The sequence below is a fragment of the Humulus lupulus genome, chromosome 7 (genome assembly GCF_963169125.1).
Source record: "Humulus lupulus chromosome 7, drHumLupu1.1, whole genome shotgun sequence".
Classification (NCBI taxonomy): Eukaryota; Viridiplantae; Streptophyta; class Magnoliopsida; order Rosales; family Cannabaceae; genus Humulus; species Humulus lupulus.
The window spans coordinates 28,615,346-28,636,882 of NC_084799.1; the positions used below are offsets into that span (position 1 = coordinate 28,615,346).

Consider the following 21,537-nt stretch of genomic DNA (forward strand, 5'->3'; position numbering starts at 1 on the left):
AACTAACTCTAGGTAGATGTGGTAACTAAACATGCATCGGTGGGGCCTGATAATCGAGTTGCCGACATGGCCTGAACAATTAAAAAGGCTTAATAGATAGGAAAGGAGTACTTAAACTATCATGGATGCAATGATAACTGGGAAGAAGTCAACTCACAATGACGAGCCAGCCGAGATTCCTATCTTACCAATTCTATATCTAATGGCATAGGATACCCAAGCAATCATTCAAGGGAAACACTCCTACAAAATTTTCCAGTTCGGCTATGATTACTTACCAAAAACGTGTCTTATAAATAAATGCTTCTTCATGCTTGTAATATATATCACATGCCACAACTGAACCTATCCTATTCACCAGCGGCATGCACAAGCTCATGTTCAGCATGGGAAGAGTACGCGCTCTCATCCAACTTTTCTTGGCATGCATCCTGCTCGCAGCTACTCAATGCCATCATTCTACCATTACTGTTCAAGCTATTGAATCAGGCAAGCTATGCTACATTCTGTTCTTATAGTGGGATGTGCAGGATTTGTATAATATATAAGCTTTCTTTCATTGCATTAATATGTCAGGCAAAAATATTGTAAACAGTTTCTAACTTGTATTACCTGCCTCAATTGCTGGCACAGTTCACTTCAGAATCAAACCTGCACAACCCAACTCAAGGTCTGGCACCAGATTTGGACCACCTGCTAGGGTGCGTATATCTCTTCCAAATGAGAAATTGTAATTACCATTCATTTTTCTCAATGAGTTATGTATGCACCTGAACTGTTACACCTTTATTCAACAATTAATAAACAGGTCAATGGAGAGAAGTTTCATAAAAGACCATCAGGACCTAACCCAGTCGGGAATCGTCGTCCGCCATCCAGACAATGAACTGATGAATGCACTTGAGAGACTGGATAGTGTAGGACTAAGGATCAGTGTTTTCCTTCGATAGTTCAAGTACATCAAATGTATTTATTTAGGCTGGAAACTTCTTATTCTGGTACTGTGCTTGTACAAATGGAATTCATCTGATGATTTCATCTCTAAAAGTTTCAGTTAACAACTAATATGTCAACTTTAACGTTAAAACATATATCCCTGCCTTCCACTAAAGTCGCTATCTTAAGCAACAAAAGGACACAAAATACAATATTCAGATTCTGACTATCAGAGTTTCTAAATTATGTGCAATGCAGTAGTGTCAACTGATGAATAATGCTCTGGTTTGTTGTCGAGAAATATAAGACTTCACATGTGTCACTTTCTTTCATGAATTATAATAAATATGATCGTCTTAATGCATAGGAAGAGTAAATCAAAACAAATTTTCCTGATACTTTTATATGGACCTAACCCATACATATAGACATGGATTTCAAAAAGATCACAAAGAGAATTGACTGAAACAATGCAAAACACCTGCTCTCCAAACTCTGTACATAAGAATGTACCACCAGTGACAAGCTCTAAATTATGCTAAGCCCCCACCCCACCCAAAAAGAAAACTTACTCTCAATTCTGCTTTTATGATCCTCTGAGAATGAGAATTGCAATAAAGAAAACTGCTTGCTTGCATTTTTTCCCCCCAGCTGCCATAAGGTTTTCTATGATTTCTCATGATTATAAGGTTCCTTTTAATAAAATATTCACAAGATATATTCATCTTCAATAAGGTTTTAAGGTTTCTCAAATTCACATGAAATTTTCTTAAACAGAATGCGAACAGTAACTGTGATGAGAAATGATGCTTTAAATATAATGTGGAATTTTAAAGTCTACTGAACATTATTACTTTGTGCAATTAGCATTATATCTCAAAATGAATGAGCCAACACAAAACTGGCATCTACATATTAGAAATATCGTTTTCTGAGAAATACACTCACCGTAAATTACAAACATCAGTAATCTTTTATACAGCACGTTTTCGTTTGGACCGCTTACTTCTCCTCGGCCGAGAATTATCAGGAACCTCTTTGCCAACATTGGACGCATAAGCTTCTTCTCGGTCACCCTATTAGAGACATTAAATTATTTTTTCAAACTAGATAATAGAAACAAACTTTACAGCAGAAAGATTGACAGAAGATTAAGCAAGATGGTTAAATCTACAGGCTTAAGTTCTGGCAATTTATAGATGCTATAAATCTGAGATACACGAAACATAACCCATGTCACTTATTCTTTACTCTTCAAACCGTTCATTCAAGAGCATTCACATTGACAGGTTCAATCCTATATCAAAGAGAGTACCCATTCTGGCCATGTATAGATGGCGAATACAGAGGGAAATTGGTAAAACTACAAGATAAGCTGTCTTCTGTATATTAGCCCAACAATAATCTTTACTCTTATTATGCTGATGAGACAAATAATGATTCTTCCTCAAACAACTGCTTGATTATGTGAGAAATCTATGTGGCTCACTCTGTTCTGTAGCAGATGGAATATTTTTTCAAATGCATTCAAGTTGTGCATGCACACAAATCGAAACAGATTGGCAGTTAGATCACAAGACTGTTTATTTAGTCACAATCTTGCAACAATGACTGAATTGAATTTGAGAAAAAGGAATGGTTAATATCTGGTATGTTCCACTAAAATACAGTCAATGATAAGTATTGTGTCTCTTCATAACCCTTTACATCACAGTTCAGAAGAGAAGTTTGTATTATGCACGGGTGAAATGTTCTTATTCTTGAGCAAGTATATGACCAGAGAAAGAAGAACTGTTTTCTTTTGCATTCAGAAACTATAATGCAATCTGGAGGATTTGTGACCATATGCATGACTTAAAAATTATAGAAAATGTGGAATGTTTTAATTTTCTTTTATGATATTACCCCCCGATAATTGTATACAGACGCAGATACATATACATTATATATATATATATATATATATATATTTCATAACAGAAATCAAATATTAAAAGAAAATAACTGTAAAAAACGTTAATTAAATTACCAATAGTTTCAAATTACCTTGTCACTGTTTTCTTCTTCTGAACCATCCTCAGAATCATAAGTCAAAGCAGGGGTCTGAACATCTTCTGCTGGTAAAGCTTTGTTCAGTTTTTTCTTTTTGTCTTCGTCTTTCAATTGTTTGAATCTGTTGATAACCATCTTTTCCAAGTAAGACACTTTTGAAGGGTTATTAATTTTAGCATGCATTGTGTCAAGATACAAACCTATCACCCGACCGGTCTGGCAGAGAGCCTGACCGTTTTGCACGACCTGCTGTTATAATTCCACTTGCATTTTCACTCACAACAGGCTTTGCACCTCCTAATTTGCGGAGCCATACCTGTTGTGCGGTGCTGAGGACATTGTTTGTGAACCTAAAGAGAGATGGTTAAATTTTATAAATCAACATAACAATAGAATTGTTTCTTATAAATAACTATTATGGTATTTGTGTTTATTTATTCAAGGTTCACAATATATTGCTTCCAAGGAGATCTAATTTGGCATTCTTGAAAAAATGTCTTGCAATAACTCTAGAAATTAAGATTTACAACAAGAGTAATGATTGAGACACACTCAAATTGCACACTATTTACACACAATAATGTGTAATTAATCTCAAACACACAATTAAAAGTGATGTGATCCTCACTTAAAATTATCTATGGTTAAAATTTAACACACATCATTGTGTGTAAAAAGTGTGTGCAATTTGAGTGTGTGCAATCATACAGATTGTTGATCTATTACTTAAAATCTAATTTTACTAACTAAAATTCTTAGTCATTTGATTTTTATTGCAAAAGCCCAACTAACATAAATGTACAAATTCCATCATTTTCCTAATTCCTAACAGTAGCAACCATACAATTTTTAATATACATAGATAAAGTATAGCTTAAGGCTTTAAACTTCTAATAATGTCCACAATCTAATTCTCTGTTACTCTAAATTTAAAGTCGTAAACTAAAAGTAATGGGTAGTTAAGGATGGATAAGGAGTAGTTTCTGAAGACGAATTGCACAGTTACATATAAGGGAATCAGGATTTCCATAGGCAACCATTAATATAATCCTAGCGGTGTTTGTAGTCTCATTTAGCGGAGACAAATTCCAATTCCATTTTCATCCTTGGTTAAAACAAGAAGAAAGCCAGTGAGAAGTTAAAAAAGCTCAGAGGTCATTCTTATAATACATTAGTAATCTCATTAGGACAAACAGCTAATTACTATTTGCATGCATTCATGTTAGCTTACACAAATTTAAAAAGAGTTTGTTCAGAAGAACCAACCAATAAATTGATAGCCCCGAGGGTACAGACAAGGAGAAATAACCAATCATGAGTGGAAGAAACTTGAATACAAGTAGAGTGTTTTTTTGAGCTGGATCATTAGTCTGCCAAAGGAAAAGTTTGAGATTTATAAGGATTAAAGGGGACGAAACAGAAGGGAAAAGGAAAAAAGAGATAATGATCATAAAGCCATGTCTTTACCTGGGGAGGCTTCATGATCTCCATAGAAACATACTGAGAAGCAACAAGGAGGACTGGTAAAACTAGGTATGCTGCTGTGTCATGCCAGCCCAGTGGTGGATGGCCATCCTGCATTACAGACCAAGCATTATGACACCCATACGACATATATAGGCTTGTAGCAAAAACTCATCAAATAATATCTAACTTTCTTATATAAATTCTACAAGATTCATAAAGAATCCACATGTCTTCAACACGCCCACCAGTTAAACATAAATTCGAAGAGTTGTCAAAAATGAGTTTTGCAAGAAACGTGTTGGAAGAGTAGTTGCATTGAACTCTGTAGAAACAACGCCTAACCTTCATTCTTCACAAACCAACACAAAGATAAAAACATACATATGTCCTATAGGTTAAACTTTTGGTAATACAAAACACGGATAACTTAAAATTTTAGCTACACGGCTAAGAACACTTCCATAAAATTGGAAACAAAAGCAATGGGGCTTCAAGAAAAAAAGAAAAAAAAAAACTTTTGTCAAACTTTGGAAAACATCCATCAGCAGAAGTTATTCTTAAAACGAAAAAGGGAGATCTTATATGTTGAGGGAAACAAATAATATAAGAAAGCGTGACAAAATTAATTTCCTACTCCATAGAGATTACAACTTAATCATTATTGAAAACGAATAGAAATAAGCATTCTATGGAGCAGACATAACATATCATCTTCAACAAGCAAGTTACCCACTTCTACTTTGCCTATTATGGCCCTATAATCACTCTCTCTAGATAAGAATATGTTTCTGGGATCATTTTGTAACAAAAAGAGTCTTGTCTTCACAAAAGCATGAGATTTATTACCACAAATGGAATCAGCCAAGAAATGCCGGATCCACTCTGTCTAGCAGCTATTGTTGTAGGGCCACCCAATGATGGAATCCAAAAGAAACCTTCAGTCAACAGTCCCTAGTTGAAACAAAGGAATGCAAAAAGTTCAGCAAGGTTCAAATTTCAACATTTAAATTACATGTACATCAACATCACTGAAAATAGGAAGGAAAGTACTTACCTCATTCGCTACATTGGAAAGAGCTTGGTAAAGACCAATCCAGACTGGTATTGTTGCCAAAGTCGGCAAGCAACCTACAATAAAGTTTGACTAAAGTGATTAAAATTTTGGTCAACATAAGTCAGTGTACCCATTTTTGAAGATACAATAAGTTAAGCAGCATAGTGAGAATGACAGTTAGAAAATTTCTGATACAAACAGCAGACTCTTAGAATTTCAGTTGACATAAGGAGACAGTGGTTCTTTTGCATTGGCAACAAACTTACTCAAGAAGACAACATTTTCAATATAAGCAGAGCCCCATGAACATTCCAACTTAAATAGGAACTAGCTCCCTCAGTGATATCCTTTTCTTACGTTAGAAAATGCAAGTGATCATGTGCAGATATATATATACACCAACATAAAGAAAGAAACAAATTAAATACCTGCTAAAGGGTTAACCCCAGCCTGCCTGTACAACCGTGAGGTTTCGAGTTGTATTCTTTCCTTAAATGCGTGAAACGAAGATATAGATTAGAGAAAAGAAAATTATTATTTGAAATTGATATATATATATATATATATTTATATTTATAGATATACATTTATACACTTATAAAAGTAGCGAAATAAATGTAGACGCAAAGCTATAGCCTCACTTGGTTGCCTTTGTATCTTTCTTGAATGGCTTTAAGCTTTGGTTGAAGATTTTGCATAGCTAACGTCGATTCCACCTGCATGTTAAACCATTACCACCTTATCATAACAGCGAAAAACTATTAAGTACTCACTTAATCATAACCTGAATAAACAACCCACCTGTTGTTTTGTCAGGGGAAGTGTGGCAACTTTTACAATAACAGTCAGCAATATAATAGCAAATCCATACGCATATGGCACATGAACAGCTGAAAGTCCATCCTTCAAAATCTGATACAGTCCAAACACACACCAATTACCATAATTCAATTTAAACACAACTGTAACCAATAGTCTGAAGCAGCAAAATCATCTAATTTTCAGAAAAATTGAAAATTTTCATTTTCTACCAATATTCGACATGTGAAATCGAAATTACCTTGAGAACGAATTCCATGCCTTCGGATATGAATCCAAACCAGCCGCCATTCTTCTGAGCCGCGGCAGCGTCGGTGGCACCGGATGCCGCGTCCCCAGCCACGGCAGCGTCGGCGAGAGTGTAAAGCAGGCTCTCAGCTCGTGTAGCAATAATGCTGAAATCGATGGTGGAATCGAAGGCATGAATAGGAGGAATTTCATTGAGGCTAACTCTGACTCTTGCCGCTAAGAGCTTACGGTGGGGGAGGCAACAAGTGCCGTTGCGAGAGAGAGAAAGAAGTGGCGTGCCGAATAACGGTGGAGGCGAAGAGATTAGAATTTTCGCCATGGACGGGAGAGCTGTACGGATTTTCAAGGTCACGCGGAATCAGAGAGTCTTAGTCTGAGTGTCTCATGAGGCTTGGCTGAGTGGTGGAGATGAGAGATACCAAGACGGGGAAGGAGGATGGGATATTTTTTATTATATTTTTTTTCATTATTATATTTTATTTGTCCGAATTATCCGTATTTTATTTTTATGATGTGGCGCAAATAAATATCCGATTATTTGAGCTTGGCTTGGCAATAATAAGAGATTATTTAAGCCAATGGTTACGTTCCACCTCTGCGTCTACGTGACGTGGTCATTTTTCTTTCAACTGAAGATGCTTAAATACCAAAATGCCCTGAGGTGTTCGTTGGAGGCCACGGCCATCACAAATAGAAATAAAAAAGTATGAAAAGCTGCTTAGTTGGCATTTATATGGAGGAGCTCAAAGGCTCAAATACAATTGGCATGATGTAACAAGCCCAAAATAAAAAATTCTTATTACACTAATATATACAAAATATAAAAATGTAATTTTTAATTTTAGAGGAAACAATTTAAATTTATATATATTTCTAATAATAATTTATAAATATATATTATACAAAAATATAGAGAAAAATAAAAGTTAGAAGTCATGGTCCACCGCAATCTTCCTAGCTCCGTCAATTTAATTAGGGAAATCGTATCAAAATTTGAAGTTTCTAACACTTAATTGATTCATATAGATTGGGTATTAGTTGATTTAGTTGTTGAGTTATTATTATGTTTAACATCCTCTCCAGTTACATTGAGATTGAGTCATGGATGTTTGGACATGGGCAACAAGGATTGAGTTGTAGACAATGACTTTGTGAAGAGAAATGAATTTCATCATGATTATGGACAAACTGACTTTTTAGTTGCTTTTGAAGAACTCGACCCAAACAAATTGAATGTAGATTTTTATGTGCTTGGTACACTAATGAAATATAGGATTTCCCTTTCATTAGTAGGAGGGGTTACATGAATGATGAATTCAAGGTTATAAATTGAGTTTGAGAAAGAGAAGTATTAATTTAGGTGCGTCTATCTTTTTTTGCCCTTAAAAGTAAACAATAAAAATAAAAGTAATATAAATTATATGGTATCTATGTTTATAATTATTTATTATTTTCTTTTTAAATAACATTTTCCTTCTTTCTAATTTACCAAACAACTTTCAAGTAAACACCCAATCCATCTTTATATTCAATTCATCATTAACCCACTCAATCCTTCTTACCAAGCAACACTGCACCTTCATTGTCACACCATATATACTAGAGATATTCGAGATGAAATGCAATAAAGAACCTATAACCAAACTAGTTCAGCAGTCACATGAGAAAGAACCCTCTATTCAAACTTAGTACTTTAGTGGACCACTACAGACATTGTTTCTTAGAACTCCAAGACACCAAGTTACCACCCAAATATGTGTAGTAGCCACTGGTTGAACATCGATCATTTGGGTAACTTGCCAATCCACATCAAGTAAACTCAACAAGGTGTAGAGAATTTGTCACATGTATGATGCTCTATTCAAACTAGTAGAAGCTTGGAGAAATTGATTAAGCTTATTAATCATGTAAGTTATGTCTAGTGTCGTGATTGTAACATATCGAAGATCACCTATATTTTTCACCTAAAAATGGTCAAACATAGTATGTAAAGATTTTGAAGAATCCAATTTGACCTTTCAGAGTAAGTTAGCAATATATTTAGATTAAGTGAGAGATATAGTTGTGTATTATCCCAAAAAGCCTCAATACTTATAAAATAATGCAGATTACCAAGATCCTTTAAAGCAAGATTTTAATCATTAAACAATTTGTTATTAAAAAATGGGGTATATATTAGAAGTAACAAATCTCCTTAAGATTTGAAAATGAACAATGAGAGTAGATTTAGAATTAACAAAACACCGCTTATGAGAAGCAAGTTGAAGTTTTTCAAACCAAGCCTATGGGGCTTGTTTCAAACTATTACAATTGGAGAGAAGAAAGGGGGGGAGGGGGGACCACTAGGATTAGGATTAGGGTTCTATCTTAAAACCAAACCAATTGGTGTTAAGTGGAGTAACCATTTCCTTTATAAGGATATTGTTGTTCTCATATATTTTCCATGTGAGATTTTTTTCACATCTAATACGCCTCATCATGTTTGGGCCTAAAAGTATGGGCATTATGAATGACCTTAGATACAACATGATCGAACGTAGATATTTGATATAATGCCACAAGGCTGACTAAGGAAATTTGTGGGAATATATGACATCACAAGGCTGGTCGGGAAATTTGTGGGTATACACGCCATCTAAACACAGGTTATAGAATCCAACATAAATCGACGCACATTAGAAAGGTCCCAAACCGAGGTCAAGAGTGGAGTGCAGCGGAAATCGAACCGGACTCTGATACCATATTACAATTTGAGAAGGGAAAAACCACTAAGATTAGGATTGAGATTCCATCTTCAAATCAATTGGTGTTAAGTGGAGTAACTCTTTCATTTATAAGAATATTGTTGTTCTTATACAAACCATATAAAGATTTCTTGAGTAGATTTTGTTTGATCAACAAACCCTCCAAGTTGCACCATGAACAAATTTTATATCGAATAGATTACGTTGTATTTACCAACCAACTAATTACATCATTTGTATAAATTGTGTTACTCTTTATATATGTATCAACTAAGTTGTTCTATATTTACCAACTGGAGTTCACAATATTTACCAACCAAGTTACACTTTATGTATCAAAATATGTAGTATATGTATATCGATCGGGATACTCAATATAGAGTAACCAAATGGGTACACAAATAATAACCCACTTATGCATCAAGTGGGTTACTCTAAGTGTACCAATCATGCTACTACTCCTTACATACTAACCAAGGTCATTACATGTTTATATATATATGAGTTTATACTCTTTTGGATTCCGCGTTTTGTTCCATTATCTGTTTATACTCTATGTTTTGACAAATTATTTTTTAGACTTTGTGTTTTGTAAAATAATTCAAATAAACCCTTAAACTCACTTTTAATGAAGAAAAAATTGAATATGACAACACAGTTATTAGGCATAATGATTGTTTTGTTCTGAATTATTAGTTTGGTAAATTATTTGCGATTTTAGTTCAAAAAACTTTTACCAAAATCGGGTGTAGGAGTCTATTTGAATAATTTTACAAACCACATGATCAAAAAATTAATTTTTTAAAACATAGAGTCCAAACACGTAATGGAAAAAATATAAGATCTATAAATGTATAAACTCATATATATTTGTGTCACTTAATCTTGAGGTACTAAGTAATAAGTAATATAAAAAAGTTACTGGTTGATTTTAAAGGTTATACAATGCAAACCAACAAATTAGTGATTCTTTTTTTTTTTTTTAATTATCATCAATTTTTGCAATGCACACATGTATAAGTTGATTTTCATTTAAATATGACAAAGAATAAAAATATTAATTATTAAAATTTAATACTAAAATTGTAATGCTTAAAATAAACCATTTTAAAATTAGAAAGAGGTTGTCTAAATAAATTACATTTAACCATTTCAAAAAAAAATTATATATTAATTAAAAATTTATTTTGTACAGAGTACAGAAATTATTCTTGACCAAGTGGAGTAAATTTGTGAAGTCAACCCATTTTATATATAAAAAATAAAAATATTGTTAACACGTATAATTATATTCCTTAAATTATGAAAATGTGTCAGAGATTATCATATTTTTTAAAATATTTTATTTTTCTCATATTTTTTTAAAATATATTTCCTTCCACATATAAATATTTATAATAATAAACTAAAAATTTTCAGTCTGTTATGTTACATTAGACCCTTTTTTTTCCCTTCATATTTCAAATATCGTGTGCCCACCGTTTATCTTATGAATCTATAATACAACAACATTCTTAAATGAAAAAATATAAATGGCTGACAAACTAAAAAAAAAACAATATATTACATACTTCAATGCAAACAAAAAAATAAATGCGACCGATACAAAAATAAATCAAATGCACGACACCGCCATTTTTCCATTTTTTGTTTTAAGTTAAGGTACGTCATGTAGCTTACTATGGAGGTCCAAGTTCATTCCTCTTCCTTTTTATTTGTATTGATGCATATTTCGGCAATTTTCGTATAATATTATTCTTAATATCTTGTCACCGATGTTTTTTTTTTTGTTTTTTCTATTAAAATAATATGACATAAGATTGTTATCACGTATTATTCTCACTACTGTGAACTAGTAGTAATTTTTTTTTGTTTGTAAAGATTTGGCTCTTCCATAGCCCCTCTCAATTTGATTTTATAATTATAAAGTATAATTTTTCAAATAATTAATTCAGTCATTTATAATTATTAATTCACACGCAGTACTTTATGAAAAAACTGCTATCAATTAATCTTCTTTGGAATTGGAATCCCGATGAAAATGCCCTTTCGATGATAATTTATCATAATTAGTCTTTTTATTATATAAACATGTTACTTTGTATGAACACAGTATTATAGTACGTAACGAACGAGTCACATTGTAACTTGGGGGCTGAAGCACCCCTTAATTTTTATATTATTGTTCAAGTTCAAAGAATATGAATATTGTGTAAAAAAAAAATTTAAAAGTTATAATATTGCATCCCCTAAAAATTTGTAAAAACATCATTTCTCTCGAAAATTAAAGTAATAATAAGTACATAAAGTATTAACATTAATCACTATTTAATATATAACATTTAATTATGATCATAGGTACAGCCAGATGTTACCACACCCCTCCTTACAAAGAGAAGGTCCGAAAATTCCCAATTCGAATCCTCCAATGTCAAAAAAATAAAATAAATAGCACTTAAATACCATGCTCTATCTATATGTACATAGGCATGATATGTATAGTTGATTATGAATCACGTAATAAATATAACAATGTTAATTAGTACATTTCTATGCATGTATATATTTCCCATCTAAATTTATTTCAAATTATCTATAAATATACACTAACATCATATAAATTTCAACCTTATAACTTTACTACTCATATGATGTTTTGATTGATTTTCACAAAATCTCTAGTGTACTTAAACTTTTAGTCTAGAGAAGCTCAGTTATGTATAGAACTATCTTGTCCTAACCCACCAGTGAATGTCTACCAATTTATAATTGTCTTCATCAATTATGTAAAATTCTATAATATTGTTGTAGCTGGTTCACACTTTTTGAGTTCCCCAACAGTATCAATTTACTTCACTTCACACATGTCAGCTTGATCTTTTGCCATATATATATATGTGTGTGTGTGTGTAAAATACCAAGCCAAGCCACCTCACTATTCAGTATAACTTTTCTGGTTGGCTCCGTAACTTATATATTATGCTTAATGGCTGCAACCTCATTCAGAACAGAACACCCCTTTCTATCTCCCTCAATGGAAGAGAACATAGTTAGATAGGAGAGGTAAGGCAATGCATTGCATTAAGCAAGGACAAAGTCATTCATTTTTTTGTCCAAATAACTAATCGTGAGATACTTGGGCAAGTAGGATATTATTGGCATATACAACATTAAATTGTATACTTCTTGAGCTACATGGTGGCCTACTCAAACAAGGGTTTTTGCTACATTTCATGAACAAATATAATGTTTGAGCCAATATATACAATCAAATGATCACCTATGGTTTTAGACAGAATATATAGAAAGTAAAGAAAGAGATCAATATACACCTGACACTGCTGGCTGCTGTAATGGTATACGCAATGCCACACCCATACAATCTCTGTTATACAAAAACTCCACATGTATATATATATTGCCATTTCTCTCCTACAATATATCATTATTGGCATTCACATTGTTATATGATGATGTTTAAGAAAAACCACATATACAAGTCCGAGTGAGAACACACTTTGGACAAGTGGTTTCACTGTAAAATAAAATAAAGTGCAATACATGCATGCATAAAAAGCTGCCAAGAGTGGGAAGGAACCAGCAACAAAGATAGACAAAAGAAATAATAGGCCACTTTTCATTTCTAATTGTGTACTTACAAATGAGGATACGAAAAATGATCTGTAACAATAATCAGCAATGAGATCTCCAAAAATGATGATATGTCGTCGTCGAAGTTGCCTTGTTCTGTTTCAATAAGAACTTCACCATTTTCGCTCTGCACCTCAATCTCTTTCTCTGGCCGAGTCTCTCACTCTCTCTCTCTATATATATACTTTGGCCTTGGAAAGTTAAAATAATTTACCAATTTTCATTCCATTTCCTCTCTTTCTACTCCCACTATCAACACCTTTCGTTTTTTGTTTTTTTAGAAATAGTAGAATACAACCAGATTCACTCCCTCCTAAACAATTTATTGCCCCTATAAAGCTGTCGGAGAAATATTAAAAAACTTTGAAATCACTCTATCCGTTGGATGAGATCCAACGGTAAATAACATCAACGGATTCCTTGTCCTTTGAATATACTTATAGAGATGTGATCAAATGTTATATTTAACTCATAATTTTTATTTACTTTCCCTTCTTTCTGGATATATTAGAGTGTGAAAGATATTATAAAAGCTCCAAGTACAAAAGAGAATGAGAGATGGCACCAAATGCATGTTTGGATCCAAATTAATGTTCTCTTTCTCTTTCAAATCACAATGGTTATTATAAATGAAGGTCGCTGCCGCCGATATCGATTGAAGAATAAAAGTAAGCTTAATTTGTAATACATGTATATAATGTTTTATATAGTATATACATATATCATCTGATTTTACAGTCAATATAGTTCTCTTCGGCCTTAATCATCATCGATATTAATAATGTTGCGGTTGAACCGAATCATTAAAAAAATTTGGGAAGGAATGAATATGATATACATTAAATGCATGCGGAAAAAAAAAACTTCTATAAAAAAAATGACTATCAATGCTTATCTAATCAAGGATTTTTCGTCTGGAGATTAATATTGAAATTCGGAACTATATTTTATATATATATATATTTATTTATTTTCTTAAAGATCTTCTACGATCGTGAAACGAAAGATCCCCTTTCCAGTTTCCCCTTAGTTTTGGGTAAAGTTTTTTATTTTTATTTTGACCCTGTAATTAAATTTAAAGTATTAGTTATAGTAGTTACAATTTTTTTAAAAAAAAGTAGTTACACTTAAAGTTTGAACACAAAAAATATATTTCTTATTTTTGTAAAATAAATCATTAATATATAGTTTTTTTTGTATGTTTTTAAAAAATTATTTAATCTAAAATTTGAATTTTTTTACCATAATATATTATAGTGTATAAGATTTTCATTGATTTGGAAATCTACCGTAAAGTCTACTTATACAATTGTGTGATGTTTTGTCAAGAATATTAACTAAGTAAATAAGATCATATGTACATTTTGTTACATTGGACAAGGGTCGATATTGATTATATTGATAGATAAATAATTATTGTTATTATCAAATCTAATCATATCACAATATTGATTATTGGTCGATAGTCAATCTCAATTCTGAGTGATAATACATCTATTAATTATATTATTTGAGTATTTTTTACTTGTTCGTTAAAACCTATATGATTGATATGACTAATATTTACATCTTGGAGATTCAGTAACATAATTGAATGAGAGTATCTATCATATATATGAAATCTATAGCTTATCTATATAAGAAGTGAAAATATGTCTTCCTTAATAACTTAGTCTAAATTGATAAATGACTGAGTACTCGTATTTGTTATTCACTTCACGAATTTATCATTTACAAGAAACTTAGTTGAAGTTAAGGATAAAATACAAATTATGGGTAAAACAGTAATTTACCCCCAGCTTATTTGTATGTCATCAATAGATGATTGACAGATGGAAATAGTTCTAACAATGTATCACATTTTAATACGAGTAAAAATGTTATGTGAATCAAGAGTTCATTTTCAAGTCTATAATAGAATCATTCGAAATTAATAACTTGTGAGAATGTTTATCTGTTGAATGTACTTACAAGAATTTATTGTAGCTTGCATTCATAGATTCATAGTCTTCGCCTTGTCTCTTATTAAAAATCAGATCTAATAGTCTCAATTAGATGGTTTAATTATCAATGATAAATATCATGTTGACTAGCATAAATAATGTTACAATTATATATTGACATTTTCATGAATAAATAAATAAGGATAAGATAGAGAAGTTTTCTAGTTACTTGAGTCATTTTGTTAATATTGATAAATTTGTATTAATATTTAAGAAAATAGATTAAATCAAGGTTCAAATAATTATAATTAGTTAATTTGACAAAGATTTAATTAATTGATTAATTTATTAAGTCAAGGTTCAAATTATAAATACTTAATTTGAAAAAGGATTTGATTAATTAATATTAAAACTAATTATAATGTTTTGTTTTCGAATTAATTGGGATTGAAATTCAAAACAAATTCTTTGGCATATTCCTCTATGAATTTCGGCTAGGAAGAAGATGATTTGTTTAGATTCAGATTTTGAAATGAACAAATATATCATTTATTTGATTATTTAATTGATAATTAAATAAAATTGGTAGTGACCTAGATAGGCTATAGATAAATAGGAGTGCTTATGAGATGATCGGGGTTGAACAAATTTGGTAAGTATGTCAAAACTCTTTGAAATTTTTTGAAACACTTTCATAGCCAAAATTACATTATTTTTCTTCCTCTGTTTTCTATCTCATATTTTGAGACCAAACCCACATTTAGTTAGGTTTGATCGGAGATAGACGTGGAAGACTATGATGAACTTTATTTGTGGTTTTGATTCTTGACAATACATTACAATCAGAAAAGATAAAATGCTAGAGAATAAAAAAGAATGAGTCTTATATTCCACTGCATACATACATGTAAGTGTTTTTATATGTATTCTCTTTATATTTTATTTTAATACACACATATTCTTATTTTCATGTATAATTGTATGCTTATATGAAAATCTTTATTAAATTATATTGCATACACCCTTAGGGATAAATTGTTTATAAATTTAATGAAATGTAAGGAAGAAACTATTCAATTTTAAAAATAAAAGGTAATTTTCTATTCATGAAAAAAAAAACTGATAATATTTATTCTTGTTTATTTTTAGGGTTCTTTTTTTTTGGCAAAATGACTTATTTTTTGAAGTTATTTTACACTCTAACATAGTTTTGATAATTTTTTGCAAAATGACCTCGAACAATTCAGATAGTCAGTCGAATTTTTAAACAGATGTTATTTTGCAAAAAAAATAATCAAAAATATGTCAGAATGCAAAATTATCACTTAAAAAAAAGATGTCATTCTTACCGATTTTCCTTTTTAAAATCCCCCTTCCCAATATTTTAGTAATCAAGTGTTTGATTAAAATTAATTAACGATTTCCTGAGTTTTGTATAAATCAATCTTCCCATTTTTTTTAGTAAATAGGTAAGAATATCAACGTTGATCTAATTAATTATATGTACCATGGATAGAGAATACATTAAACAAAATGAATATAGGTACATTGATCAAACAAGAGCATATACTTAAAAAAATTCTTCAATTTTGACGAAGGCTTTTTAGTACTAAAATAACCCCCAGAACTCAAATAATTGATAAATAACTCCACAAGTCAATTAATTCTACTCGAACCCCCTTAAGTAAAATAAATATATTGTATGTCTATTGAAATCAAAAGTTTAATATTTTGTGTAATAAATAAATGAATTTGGCAATTCAAAGAATACATTATATTTTTAAAATTACAATCTCTAAAATTATATATTTAGAGAAAAAATATAATTAATAAATAAGTCATAAATAATACAAACTTCACACCATTAAGATTTTATTAGAAATTTCATAAAATATTATTGTATTTTTGTTTTATTTTATAATAAATACTAAATGATTTCTTTATTTTTTTAAAATATTGTAATACTCTATAAATTAGAGCATTATTTTAAAATCTTTATAAGTAAACTTCTTATTCTTCGTTTTATATGTTTTTTAAAGGTTATTAAACAACCATAATATTATGATTGAAAACAAATACAGAATACTGAATGACTTTTTTCTATCCAAAAAAGCTTATAGGTTTATGCACATGTGAATTGATATAAATTATAAATTAATATAATTTTAAAAATTTCTAAATAATATTAAAGTTCATATACTGTAAAGAAAATCAATTGTATTTAATATAAGAAAATAACAAAATTAGATTGTAAATTTTTTATGATATAGTATTCAAAGTAAAGGATCCTACCACATTTTGAAAAGCAAAGGGTTTTAGTTTAGATTTTATTATAATTAAATATTATCAAGTGAAATTTCTAATAAATTTTCGTGGTACAAAATTATAATATTTAGGACATATTTTATAATTATTTAATTTGTAAAAAGTTTTACATACACATAATATAAATATCACTTACTGTTTATATAGTAATAATATACATTAATTTGACTTTAGGGGTAAAATTAATTGACCAATTTATGGAATTACTTATAACTACTAGAATTACTTCTCAAATTATGGAATTATTAATTTAAAAAAAATCTCGGCTTTGTAAATTACATTCAAAGTTTAGATTAACCAATTTTTGTTGACTGTTTTAAATAATCATTAAATATACACTCAATCCTATCCTGATTAATTTTGAAATAATCCTGGTCAAACATTTGTTTATAGTCAAAATAACTTTTCAATGAAAATGGCTTTTTTATTTCAATTAAGAAATTAGAAGCAAATATTGTGAATAGCATTAATTTCCCATATAATAAACTCTATTAGATACACGAATATATAGCAAATACTTGGTACAAGTTTTATAAAAATTGAAAATAAATAAAATATATTCAACATCACAGTAAGATTATAACAAAGGCAACATGAGTACAAATAATAGATATTTATAAAAAAAACACAAAATCAATAATTAAACAAAGCAACTTCATTAACTTTTATTCCTTATTTTACATACATCTATCTTAAGATAAACCAACTATTACGACAAACCAAAAAAAAAAACATTATTATATGATTAAACAAAACACATGATATAAGATAAAACATACAATATATGAAAAGTACTAATAACATATCCTTAGTGAACTCACTAATAAAAACCAAACATACGTTCATATTAGTAATTATAAGTTTAACTATTAATTATGATTCAAAAAGTAGTTCTAACATATAACAAGGAAATATTTATATATATATATCATTATATATGATTAACTATAAAGAGAAAAAGTTGAAAAAAGGCTGATCATGACCGGAAGAGCAATCTGCTTGTTCAATTTCAGAGGAACAAAGACGCAAGTTATCTTCTTTCTCTTGTAAAATACCTGTTGGGCACACTGGAAACAGTGCAAGCGTCTCTTGGTTACTTTTTTGAGTCGGCATATCGCCGGAGCCGATCGCAGTGCCCCAGGCGCCCGCATAGTAGTGAGTGGCGCCGCAGCCGATATAGGAGGAGTTCATTCCGCCGTTAGGAAGGGAAGACACTACAGATTCGTATTCAGAAGCAGCACTTCTACGGGAGATAGTTCTAGCAATTTTATCCATTTTTTCTGAACTTGGTGAACTCAGTCTTGTGCTGCTAGATAATGGAACCTTATTGTATGGTTGGTGGATAATCCCAGAAGGATCATGCGCCGGCGGTACTGCTGGAATGTAATATGGACCGCATACCACTGAATCAAAGAGTTATCAGAAATAACGTAAGTATATATATATATAGAGAGAGAGAGAGAGAATAAGAAAAACCCTATATAATATATAACTACAAACCACGTAAGCTTTGACAGACTTTCAAAAGATTTTCAAAGAAAATGATATATGTAAATAGGCTTGACTATATAACATATAGATTATATATAAAATATGTAAATAGGTTGATAAAATAAAAGTAAAAAAAAAACATCATAATAGATACTATTGAAAAGAAAAATTACTATCTATGTCGTCAACTCTCATTGATTTATTATTAAAGAAAATCAACCACTACAGCTAGAGTGTCCAAGAACCGAAACAGACATTCGAATGAGTGCGCTATAACACGTATATCGAGCCCATTTGCATGAAGAGACAGCGTGGATGTTTCAGACTACTCTCTATAAGTATAAATACGCATATACTATCATATCAACCCCACACAAATAAAAAATAACAAAATAGAAACAATCAGTAATCATTTTTTCTTTTAGAAAATATATAAACAAAGCAAGAATGGAAGAAATCTTATTGATTTTTTTTGTTTCTTTCCTATTAAAAGAAAGAAAAGGATATTCAACTGTATAGAAAAAGAACACGGTATGGGTTTGTTTGTGATCCCCCATGTTCTGAGAACACACGTATATATATATACATATATAATCTTTTAATGAAAATAATAATAAAAAGAACACACGCGCATATATGTATGTATATATATTAATTATACCATTTGGGCTATTAGGATGAGAATTGGAAGGGAAAATTGGGCGAGGGCTCCTATGGATGTATCGGTTAATATAGGCCATGGTCTCTTGCTTCTGCTTCTGCCTTTGCCTGGCCTTGTGATTTTGAAACCAGTAAAAGACATTTTTGCCCTCAATGTGACCAAAAGCCCTTAACCTCGTGGTTATCTGCTGTATTTGGTCAGCACTGGGAGTTCTTATTCCCTGCTTATACAAACTCTCAAGTAAATTTATCTGCTCCTTCGTAGGGTTCCACCGAGAAGTGCTCATGACCGGAGGTCCACTACTTCCATCACCGCAATCGCTAGCATCACAGACATTACTGTCGTTCATCTCCAGTACATTATCATGATCATCTTCCATGTTTGATGTTATAAGTTTATAAATCTATTAGTCCAGTTTTCGTGGTGTAACTAGAGGAAGGACAATATGTAGTGTATATATAATGCGAGAAGAGAGAATGAAAAATAAGAAGGGAAAAGAAAGAAAAGAGCAAACAAACAAAAAAAAAATTGGTTTACTTGGCCACTGGGGTTAACTCGTTTGCGTGGCTTTTGTACCGTTTTATAGAGAAAGACAGAGGGTCAAACAAACGAGGGAGAGCAGAGATAAGAGTGAGAGTTAGGAGAGTTAGAGGGAGATATGGACATGCGTATTGTTTTTGGTGCAACTAGTCTCTGAAAACATGGCATGTAGCGGCTAATAAAGATTAATCGAAGAGGTGGTGACTAGAAGGGTTTTAATTATTTTGCCGTTTGGAGAAAAAGAGAGTGATTAAACAATAAATGAAATTAAAATATAGGAGCAAAATGACAATACTACCCTCTATATTTTTGCATATTTATAGAAATAGAATTGGTATATATAATGGTGAGAAGAAGTAGGGTACGTAAGATTCTCGGGAATGACATGTTGGGGAGGGAATTGGGAAAGGGATCGAAAACGACAGCCGGTTGGGTTATAAGGTGTAGGTAATAGGTAGGCTTTGGGAATTGAAGTAGGGACAGAGCGAAAGGGCAGCGCAGGTGATGAAGATGAAGAGCCTAGTGTGGAGGTGTTGCCGTGTTGATACTTGGTAGGAGTTGGGGTGGTGAACCTTATGCTCCGCGCATGGCCTCTCTTTTGACTTGGCACAGCAAAATATATACTTCACCTTCACGAGCTAGCTACTTAATTAATAATATTCTAATTAAATATAACCATCAACGAAACCTAACCTGTACATATATACAATACACACTTACATACGTGTCTATATTACAAACTTTAGAAATGCTGAATACACACTCTATTTTGGACTCTATGACATATGTACATTCTAATAAAGATTTAAACTATAAAAGATTAGATAATATCCACATATCAAAAGATGAAATAAAGAGTTTCCTTAGAATTCTTCAATAAACTATAAAATTTCATTTTTTATCAATTAGGAAGAGTAGTACTTACTTTGTTATGATCCGAGTCCTGGACCGTGACAAATTTATAACATTCATAACTTGGGTGGCAAAATGTCAAACTTTGATCCTTGTTGGAAAATAATATTTATAAATGATAATTTAGTTTATATTAAATAGTACTATAATTATAAGTCAAAATAATGGAATAACTCCTATAATTATATATAAAAATATTAGTGATAAAAATATGATCATTTATCATTATACATAGAACTCGGATCATAATTCACCAAAAATAATACTTAGCATCCACCATTCCTCATGATCATTTATCATTATGTAGTCACCAAACAGTTATTGTTCTATGTATAATGATAAATGATCATGTTTTTATCACTATGATCATTTAGTATTATTTTGTAGTATTATTCCTCATGATCATTTATCATTATGTAGTCACCAAACAGTTAAATTCAATAAGTTATAAACACCCAAAATAATACTTAGCACCCACCATTCCTCATTCCTAACTATTACATAGCTAATTCAGATATACCGATCATTAGATTCCAAATCAAATACATATCTAATGTTCAAAAGATAGGACTATGGCACTAAATAGAACTAGGCTAAACACATTGGCTCCATCAATAATTCACATTATCCACATTCGCGTCACTAGGTTCCTGGAATGGGAGAAATATAGAGGTGAGCTTATAAACCCCAGTA

The 21,537-nt window shown here is 31.0% G+C and overlaps 3 protein-coding genes across 3 annotated transcripts; 1 reads left to right on the plus strand and 2 right to left on the minus strand.

Moving 5' to 3' along the window:
* The first annotated feature begins 356 nt into the window (after nucleotides 1-356).
* LOC133791057 (CLAVATA3/ESR (CLE)-related protein 46) lies at nucleotides 357-1,047 on the plus strand. The gene is made up of 3 exons (XM_062228944.1): nucleotides 357-489; nucleotides 634-701; nucleotides 809-1,047. Exons 1-3 carry the CDS (start codon nucleotides 366-368, stop codon nucleotides 884-886), a joined length of 270 nt encoding a protein of 89 aa, XP_062084928.1. The 5' UTR covers nucleotides 357-365; the 3' UTR covers nucleotides 887-1,047.
* A 681-nt stretch (nucleotides 1,048-1,728) lies between these two features.
* Nucleotides 1,729-7,020, minus strand: LOC133791056 (inner membrane protein PPF-1, chloroplastic). The gene is made up of 11 exons (XM_062228943.1): nucleotides 6,570-7,020; nucleotides 6,311-6,421; nucleotides 6,151-6,225; nucleotides 5,938-5,998; nucleotides 5,510-5,583; nucleotides 5,302-5,406; nucleotides 4,456-4,563; nucleotides 4,255-4,358; nucleotides 3,189-3,338; nucleotides 2,983-3,109; nucleotides 1,729-2,012 (listed from the first exon to the last, which is right to left on the minus strand). The coding sequence occupies exons 1-11, from the start codon at nucleotides 6,894-6,896 to the stop codon at nucleotides 1,911-1,913; spliced, it is 1,344 nt and encodes a 447-aa protein (XP_062084927.1). The 5' UTR covers nucleotides 6,897-7,020; the 3' UTR covers nucleotides 1,729-1,910.
* Nucleotides 7,021-18,185: 11,165 nt separating this feature from the next.
* LOC133791542 (WUSCHEL-related homeobox 2) lies at nucleotides 18,186-19,771 on the minus strand. Its single transcript, XM_062229464.1, has 2 exons — nucleotides 19,393-19,771; nucleotides 18,186-18,643 (listed from the first exon to the last, which is right to left on the minus strand). The coding sequence occupies exons 1-2, from the start codon at nucleotides 19,769-19,771 to the stop codon at nucleotides 18,186-18,188; spliced, it is 837 nt and encodes a 278-aa protein (XP_062085448.1).
* Nucleotides 19,772-21,537: the final 1,766 nt, after the last annotated feature.

Bases quoted from the DNA above. Each gene is read 5' to 3' on its own strand.
- LOC133791056 (XM_062228943.1), bottom strand. From the start codon at position 6,896: ATGGCGAAAATTCTAATCTCTTCGCCTCCACCGTTATTCGGCACGCCA. The intron at 5,584-5,937 runs GTATTTAATTTG...ACTTTATTGTAG, and splicing joins TGGGGTTAACCCTTTAGCAG to GTTGCTTGCCGACTTTGGCA. The intron at 2,013-2,982 runs GTAATTTGAAAC...TGTCTCTAATAG, and splicing joins AAGAAGAAAACAGTGACAAG to GGTGACCGAGAAGAAGCTTA.
- LOC133791057 (XM_062228944.1), top strand. From the start codon at position 366: ATGCACAAGCTCATGTTCAGCATGGGAAGAGTACGCGCTCTCATCCAA. The intron at 490-633 runs GCAAGCTATGCT...TTGCTGGCACAG, and splicing joins TGTTCAAGCTATTGAATCAG to TTCACTTCAGAATCAAACCT. The intron at 702-808 runs GTGCGTATATCT...ATTAATAAACAG, and splicing joins GATTTGGACCACCTGCTAGG to GTCAATGGAGAGAAGTTTCA.
- LOC133791542 (XM_062229464.1), bottom strand. From the start codon at position 19,771: ATGGAAGATGATCATGATAATGTACTGGAGATGAACGACAGTAATGTC. The intron at 18,644-19,392 runs GTATAATTAATA...TCTTTGATTCAG, and splicing joins TCATCCTAATAGCCCAAATG to TGGTATGCGGTCCATATTAC.